The sequence below is a fragment of the Vigna unguiculata genome, chromosome 3 (genome assembly GCF_037176805.1).
Source record: "Vigna unguiculata cultivar grain cowpea cultivar isolate G323 ecotype 2 chromosome 3, ASM3717680v1, whole genome shotgun sequence".
In the NCBI taxonomy this organism is placed as follows: Eukaryota; Viridiplantae; Streptophyta; class Magnoliopsida; order Fabales; family Fabaceae; genus Vigna; species Vigna unguiculata.
Genome location: NC_140794.1, coordinates 69248282 through 69256875, shown reverse-complemented (window position 1 = coordinate 69256875; position 8594 = coordinate 69248282). Strand labels below are relative to the sequence as shown.

Here is an 8594-nt window from a genome sequence, read left to right as displayed (position 1 = left end):
TATTAATATAAATAGCTCAAATTTATAACAATTAAAATGAATTTAGACTTCATTATAGTTAGGTACTACCTCAGAAGTTATTCTCGTTAACTTGTTTTCCATTATTTATTAAAAAGGTATTGAAAATGTTTGTATTCATATACTTTGAAATTTGTGTTCATTTATAAATTAACTATTTGGTAAGTAATAAAATTTGGATTGAAATGATTTCAGATTTCTTATAGTTGTTGGGCATTTAAAAAATTACTCAAATTTTAATAAATTTTAGATTTAAATACTTGAATCGAACATTTAGTTCTTAGAATGTAAATGTTTTAGGAGTTTACATTCTAAAATATTGAGAACCAAGTAATACTTGGAGAAAGTGATAGGTGATGGTGAAACTCTTGTGTAGCTGATACAACATAAACAAGGATTTGGATCTTCTGCACATGCCCAAGTTAGATACTAGAGATGCTAATAATGTAACAGAAGTGACAAGAAGAAGTACAAAAGATAAATCATGTGTAATATTGAATGCTCTGGTGTTCAGATCATCACTTGTATTATGATACAACAATGATTAGATCCTATGCTGGTTTCAGAACCAAGAATGAAGTTGAATATTTTGTATTATGTTATTAGTCCATATATATCAGATATTCTACTTCACTGCTACTTCTAATTTATAATGGGAACCATGAAAATCCCACTTAAGGAACCTCTGAATCACAATGTAAAAGAAGAGGTAATTTGTATTATGATCAGAAATGGTAACAGAACCCACCACTGATATCTGGTCTGAGAAACAGAGGAGGAGTCAGTGTCAGTGACGCCAACTAGAAAACGACAATCACCAACTGAAGGGTCTCGGAAAGTGATCATACCAAGCCCATCAAAATTGCAGCTTCGTGAGTCTTGCATTTGCAACTGATAGTAACTGTTGAAAGCATATGAGATGTTACCCTTCTCCCCAATCCCATTACAAGAACCTCCATAACCAAGTGTGGTGCAATCCGCAACAGTGCATGCGATTCTCACATGGTTTGCTACGTTTTGAGCATCTATGGAGGGGCTTGCAACACACCATCTGGGTGGAAGATACTGAACATTCTTTGCATTCTTCAATTCCTTGTTTCCAAGGCCAAGATCTAGAGGATACTTGGCTTGGCCATCAAATGAGAATATCCCCCAGTGTCTTTCAAACCCTCCTGGGAGAATGCTCTTTGCTCCTTCATCAAGCAGACTGAAGAGATAGATGTCCATAGGAGGAGCACCTGGCCTTAAAGGGGTCCCTTTGTTGTTTAGAACATGACTGAGGAGACCTTGATTGAAAACCTTTGCTGCACTGATATTTGCACCAATGGCTCCATCTGAGGGCCAACCAATTTCCCCAATGATTATAGGCATTTCACCATATCCCAGTTTAGTAAGGGCTGCAACCAAAGTGTCATAGTTTCCATCAAATGCATTGGTGTACACATTGTTCCCATCTGTGACAGGATGAGTAGTTCCCTCAAAGAATGCATAGTCTTGTGGGAAATCTTTGTTGTCGTAGAGGCTGAGGAATGGGTAGATATTAACAACAAATGGGGCATCGTTTGAGTTGAGAAACTGAACCAGCTGAGTCATGATTTGGGTCAGTTCTGGCCGGAATGCCCCTTGGGAAGGAAGTGAAGACTCGTATGCATCTGCATTGCAAGGGACAACTAGTTTGATGTAACTAGCAAGATTTGCTTTCACTAAAGACTGCTGTAGATTGAGTATGGCTGGCATCACCAAGTTCTGAAATTCACCATTATAACTAGTGAGGAATGGTTCATTACCAACAGCAATGTACCTATAACAAAAAGAACAATGGTTTAGATGCTGTTAAACATCAAAACATTTCTAAAGAAAAAAACTAGCTATAAGTCTGTAACAGCTGATACTTATGGCTGGGGAAGAAGGGGAAAGGTTCGAGGTCGTAAAGAAAGTTAACAGAAGCCAGTGTTCAAAAGAAAAAGTTCTTTAACTGTAGTATACATGATACTTTAGTTAAACTTACAAACATTGTTCTTCATGCTAAATGAATAGGATCTTTCTTATTGGGACAAATACTTCAAACTATAGTGTTCGTTTGGCAGAGAGCAAATTCAAGACTTCAACATAATAATAACATTCCATGGAAGATTAAAGCTTCTGATAATTTCTATTTGAGGTAATCTCATTCACAGATATTTTTGAATTGTTCATGATATACTTGATGGTAAAAAAAAAAAAGAATCAAATAATCTTTTCATATCTACCGTGAAAGAATATTATAATAGATGAACTAAATGCTGATGAAGACTTTAAACGACTGCATTAAGCGACTCATGCCATAAGAAATCCCAGTGCAATATGCAAAACACATCTCAGGATGGGAGCAAAAACACTGAATATGTGTGTTATCTACTCTTCTTCAAGAAATTCAAATCATATAATGTTGAAGATAATAAAGTAAGGACTTGATTCTTGACACTATTTGACTGTAAAAGATAGCTTTATCATACAGCAAACTTTCCTCCGTGTTGATACAACAAAATAAACCACTCCACACACTATTATCATGGCGTCAGTATTAATGATAGACACCGTTAAGGAAACAAAAATAGCCATTGATTTTGAAACTTAAGGTTTGATTCTTAAACAAGTTGCTCATGTGTATTGAAAAACTTGGTTGGAAAAGACAGAACACGCTTCTTGATAATCTCTACATAACTCAAAAGAAACTTGTCCCCAAGTAAAAGTATTGGTTTTGAAAGAAAAACCTGATATCAGCACCATGTTTTCCGATGTAAGCAGAAACATTCTGGCGAAGCCACAAATCAGCAGCAGTAGGGGAAGTGCCGAGGAGGGCCAACATGTCATTGGGAATCCCAAGCATCACTTGAATCCCACTCCCCATGAGAGGCTTAAGCACCTCAGGCTCTGCCTCAAACACCTTTACTTTTGGAATCTTGTTATCTTTCAAGAGATCAACCACCGTGGAAGGCTTCAACTTGTGGAAAGAAACGGTGCCCCAGTTCACCCCTATTGCTGATTCTCCCATCGGAACAACCCACCTCCATGCCAACACCCACACCATCATAGCACCACCCCACAACCTTCCCTCCAACATTCTAACACTAAAAAGAACAAACAAACACGCTTTAACCGCTCATTAAACAAAGATTTTGCAGCAATTTCAGGGGGGAGAGACACAGAATGCAGAGCTAGAACTAGCTCAGTCCTCACACACTAACTGTGTTAACTGCTAACAAAGATTAATGGGAACTTCCTTGTCTTTTTAGCTCGACAAAGATTAAGATTATGCAGCTTTACCAGAATGCCCTCCATGTCTTTGTAAATGTTTCATATTGCAAACAGAATATTGTTGTTTTTAGATTTTTATGTTTTATGGCTATTATAATAACTCCATCTTTTCTTTAAGGAAATTGCTATGCTTCTGAAATCCACTTTTTCCTTTGTTCACACACACCATTTGTGTGATTAGTTATTTAGTTTTGTTCGTTTGGTACTTGGGTTGCCCAAATAGGTTATTGATTTGGACGAGAAATATTCTCATCATTATTGTTATATTATTCTTTGGAGATATACTTAATTATGACTGAAATTCCGACTTCACTGATTTTATATGTATAAGTTATATATAACTTGGTAGCTGGTAATTGGAAATTAAGTCACATAGGATGCTTAGTTTCATTACTTCAGGAACTCCCTTAATTTAAAGGTTGGATAATACCAGCAAAAGAATCGGTAATCTTCTCCATATGATCAGAGTGGTGCCTGTAGAAAAAAACACTGATGTTCAAGTTACAGTGAGCTTATGCTCATATCATTTGATAAAATGAAAAGTTAAGTTAATTACATTTTTAGCAGTTTTTTCCTCTCTCACATTCACGTTCTAAAACATGAAAAATATTTAATTAGTCCACGATATCTACTTCACGATATCTACTTCTGTTTAAATGTGTCAGTTTATTATCATTTTTAAAATGTCAATGTCAATTTTTCTGTTTGAGTGTATCAGTTTATTATCCATTTTTAAAATGTCAATGTCAATTTTAGAAAAAAAAATATCTTAATTAGATTAATTTCAGAAAAAATATATTAATACAATATTAATACAGTTAAATATTGGTATTTATATTAAAAAATATTAGTAAAAATCACTAATAAAGTCAATGATTCTTTATCGAAAAATACTTAAGATATTTTTTATTTAAAATTGAGATTCGATTAACACATCAATTCAATACTAAACTGATATATTTAAACTGATATATTTAAATAACCATAAATATCATTTAACTAATTAAATCTCTGAAAAATAGAAATAGAATAGAAAAAAGGACATAATCGTAATTTGAGTGAAGAGAAAAGTAGTGAGTATCACGTGGCAGAAGGAGGTCGTCCTTTGTAGCCACTCTTCATTGGTTCATATGGGAAGTGAAGGAACTAGAACTAAGATGAATTTGAAGACAAGTTATATTATAAACTATCAATTATTAATTTGAATTGTATTATAAATTAGTTTAATTATGAAAATTTAGTTGACAGATAAATATATCAGAGCGTAGATAAAAGGAGATAGATTATTAAAAAGTAATGTATAAAAGAATTTCTACATTTGGATACATAGGATAGGAGTAGTTGTGTTGTGAGGCATGTCCTTTAGGAGGCCTTCAAGCCCTATTTTAATATTCCCAATCCCAATCAACACAAAAAGGCAATAGTTGCTTCTTTTTTTAATAAAACCTTGACAAAGCAGAATTATGGGCAAAAATTTCAATTCAACCTTTGTTCTTATTCTCCTCTCCTTCGCCTTTCAATAGGCTTTTAGGGAATCGAGCATCAATTGGGAATTTGGGCTCATTAGCATAGAATATTGGAAGCTCATTATACTCATTTTTGACTATGCTGTCTCCCACTACAACAAAAAGAGAATACTAGAAACGTATAACTGTTTCTAACTCCTACCATTCTCTTTGATAGTGAGATTTACTTAATAAACAACTTATAAAGTAAATTCCAAGTTAAATGGAAAACAATAAATTTAGAATGTCATCTCAGAAAGTAAATTAATTAAGAAATAGTTTAATCCTACCAAGGCTTAGTCCCATAATATAATTTAATAGTAATTTGATAATGGATCTCAACAAAAGTCGAAATTTTAGTGTAAAGGAAGTCGCTATATTGATATATAATTAAATTCCAACATAAAAACTAATGTTACAGAGTATGCACAAATCACTCTAATTTGCACATGATCTCCACATCCATCGTTTACCAAGACTCTTCAGGCAGTAGGAAGATTATGGCATAAACCTGTAATGGTTGACATCAGAACATGTCAATCGTCTACGAACAGGATCACCAGGTCACTGAAAACTTTGATGTTGTGTCTGTTGTGTCTGTTGTGTCTAAGTCCTTACAAAATCAGGTTGGTTGGTGACAGATCTCACCCACGACCATTTATGATCTTTGGTATCAACCGGGTTATTTGCCTGCGCCACATCCTCCAAGGGAATGTATGCATAGTTTCCATTAATGGGACCAGTAACAAATCCAGTATACCCTGCCATAACACCGTGGATTGCAGAGTGTGCTAGGAGTGTACAATACAAGTTATCAGAGGCATTTGCGTGCACTGCACGGATCATGTACGTAGGATCAATGTACTTCACCGTAAATAACTCATGGGGGTGTTCCCTTGCCCACCAGTTATTTAGCTCTGACTTCAACCATACACCAACATCTAAGAACACCAAGTTCCCTGATTCATCTCGTTCTTCCTTCTGTGAATCGGTTCTGGGGATTATGTCCTGGCCAGCACCCTCAGCAACCACAATCACGGCATGTCCATTTTCCTTCAGTCTCTGGTCAAGAAACTCAAAGAGCCCTCCTTTCCCTTCCAGGTAGAAATCTATTTCGGGAATTAAACAGCAATCAACATCGCGGCTGCTGAGAGTTGCATGTAGAGCAATGTGGCCTGTGCTTCGACCCATCAACTTGACCAGGCCTATGCCGTTCACTGCACTCTCGGCCTCCACATGAGCAGCACTGATTGCTTGCTGAGCCATTTCAACAGCTGTTTGGAATCCAAAAGATTTGTCAATTATTCCCACATCATTATCCACAGTTTTAGGAATTCCAACAACTGCAACTCCCAGTTTGCGACGCTGTATTTCTTCAAATATCTTGACTGCACCTCTCATAGTCCCATCTCCTCCTATAATGTACACCTGTTCACGTGCATAATCAACAACTTCGGTTACTTTTCTTTCTTTCTACCTTTCCTGCATTCTGTATCTACATTTTTTTTTCTACCAAATACATTGATTAGAAATAACTAAACCTGATTGAAGGCGTGATTTTGGATGGCGTCGACGATGTCATTGAGGTGAAAACCGCCTCTGGATGTCTGGAGGAGTGTGCCACCGACGTTGTGCCAATGGTGAACAAGTTTGGGGTTGAGGGGGAGTGGCTCGGAGGAGTAAAACCCTCTGTACCCAGCGGTGATGCCCATAATATGACGGACGCCATAGAGGTGCCACAAACCCACTACAAGCTCTCTGATGACGGTGTTAAGGCCCGGGCAGAGACCCCCGCAGGTGACAATGGCGGCGCGGACATGGGAAGGGTCGAAGTGGATGTGCTTGCGGGGACCGGCGCGGTGGTAGGCGAAGCGGGGAAAGGGAGAGGGGTTGTTTTCGATCTGGCGGAGTACGAGGTCGGAATGAGTAAGGTAGAAACCATGATCATGCAGATGGTGGGTGTTGAAGTAGGGGTTGTGATCCAACGGGTTAGGGCGTGTTTGGAGGTTCGGAACATAGTGGCTGAGATGAGGCACCTCTTTCAGGTATATGGGTTTGAACAAGTTGGATAGGTCTGATTCTGATTCTGCTTCTGAGTTGGAAAATGCAGCCATGGCTGTGTATCTTCTCAGTTCTTCTTCTGAGTCTCCTTTGTAGAGTGATTTTGAAAAAATGGCGGTGAGTACGTGGCGCTTCATGGTTCAGGTTTTTGACACGCTACACCAGAATTATTTACACCTAGTGCACCATGTTTAGACACTTGTGCATCCTTATCTCCATTTTTTTATTTTAATTTAGTTTTAACATAAGCTTCTTTCTCTCATACATTGACAAATTTTCTAAAATTTTGTAAGAATTATTTTAACGTATGGGAAAATTAAGTTAGTTCTTGTTTGCTTTATATAAAGGTATAATTATTTGCAACGTATCCAGTTTCGTTTTAATGTGTCTAAATGGTACCCGTTTTTAACTTTGCATCTATTTAGTACTCAAATTAGTTAATTTGCATTAATATGGTTCATCCCGTTAAATTTTCAGAAACGTAGTTAACGGAACAATGATCTGGCATTGTAGAACGGATACGTGTCAATGAGAATAATTGTACAGTGACAATGGGTGGGTAACGTGTCATACCCTATTTCAATTGATTTTCCCTACTGAAAAAATCCTAATTTTCCATTCCCATGTTCATTTTCTTCTTCGTTGTTCGATTGGTGCAGTGACCGTGAAGCTTACTTGCTGCAGTAGTGAAGTCGCTGGCGAATAGGGAAATGTCGTGTGGTTTTAGTCATCCATTGTCATCTTGTTCGTGTGGGTCACATAATCACAGTGTTTCTTCTCCTGGTATTGTATCTGGGTCAGTGAGTGGAACACCACATTGCAATTGCGGGGAGATTGCAGTGTTAAGAGTTGCAAGAACAGCGAAGAATTGTGGGAAACAATTTTGGGGGTGCCCTCACTACAAGGTTTGATATGTGACTTTTATTTTCGTTTGGGCTGAGTTTTGTTATGGAAAATCATGTTTGCTTTGTTTTTTGTTAATAGCGGAGTGTTGGTGAAGATTTCAAAGCCTGCAACTACTTCAAATGGTGGACGGAAGATAATGGGGATGAAAGAGATGCAACCATTGCTAGACAGAGTCAAAGAATACGTCAACGGGAGAAAGATTTGATTGATTCCGAGAAGTGGTTGATGTACTTGTTTAGGATAATAGGGTTGTTGGGTTTAATTGTGATCGTTCTTTCTATTTGTATTGTTAAAAGTTAGGATGGTTTAACTTTTTGGTTTGATGTTCTTGTTTTGTTAAATCCGTGAAGGTTTAACTGTTTCAATGGTTAAATATGGTTTGTATTTGGGTATGTACTTTGTGTTCGATGAAGTTGTAATGAATGATTATTAAATGAATTGGAAGTGAAATTGTTGGTGATGAAAAGTGTGTTCAAATTGTGATCATACCTTTTTAAAGTTAATCTCCTGTAAATAATTGGATGAATATACATGCTGAACCATAACAGTAAAGATGGATGAAAATGCATTCATTAAACTAGAACTGAATATCATGTGCTGAGTACATAACCTGGGCATATCAAAATAATTTGTCTTTCAAAATAAGCCCAAATATAAACCAACTAGTCAATTACAAATTACAGTTTAAAAAACAAAAAGAAGGTCCAAATTCTTCAAGACAAAACATTCAGTTTCTGGATCATGACTTCCATACTGGGCCCCTTTTAAAAGCCAATTTTGGTCTCTGATTTGTACGTGGAGGTGGTG

At 36.8% G+C, this 8594-nt stretch overlaps 2 protein-coding genes across 2 annotated transcripts; both read right to left on the bottom strand.

The window, feature by feature from the left end:
* Window positions 1-474: 474 nt before the first annotated feature.
* Window positions 475-3556, bottom strand: LOC114176375 (glucan endo-1,3-beta-glucosidase 5-like). Its single transcript, XM_028061415.2, has 2 exons — window positions 2772-3556; window positions 475-1819 (listed from the first exon to the last, which is right to left on the bottom strand). Exons 1-2 carry the CDS (start codon window positions 3119-3121, stop codon window positions 709-711), a joined length of 1461 nt encoding a protein of 486 aa, XP_027917216.1. The 5' UTR covers window positions 3122-3556; the 3' UTR covers window positions 475-708.
* A 1569-nt stretch (window positions 3557-5125) lies between these two features.
* On the bottom strand, window positions 5126-7003 carry PFK2 (phosphofructokinase 2). Its single transcript, XM_028061414.2, has 2 exons — window positions 6362-7003; window positions 5126-6248 (listed from the first exon to the last, which is right to left on the bottom strand). The coding sequence occupies exons 1-2, from the start codon at window positions 6932-6934 to the stop codon at window positions 5427-5429; spliced, it is 1395 nt and encodes a 464-aa protein (XP_027917215.2). The 5' UTR covers window positions 6935-7003; the 3' UTR covers window positions 5126-5426.
* Window positions 7004-8594: the final 1591 nt, after the last annotated feature.

Excerpts from the sequence above, each read along its gene's own strand:
- LOC114176375 (XM_028061415.2), bottom strand. The coding sequence starts at position 3,121 with ATGTTGGAGGGAAGGTTGTGGGGTGGTGCTATGATGGTGTGGGTGTTG. Across the intron at positions 1,820-2,771 it reads AAACATGGTGCTGATATCAG|GTACATTGCTGTTGGTAATG; the intron begins GTTTTTCTTTCA and ends TTTTTGTTATAG.
- PFK2 (XM_028061414.2), bottom strand. The coding sequence starts at position 6,934 with ATGGCTGCATTTTCCAACTCAGAAGCAGAATCAGAATCAGACCTATCC. Across the intron at positions 6,249-6,361 it reads AAAATCACGCCTTCAATCAG|GTGTACATTATAGGAGGAGA; the intron begins GTTTAGTTATTT and ends GCACGTGAACAG.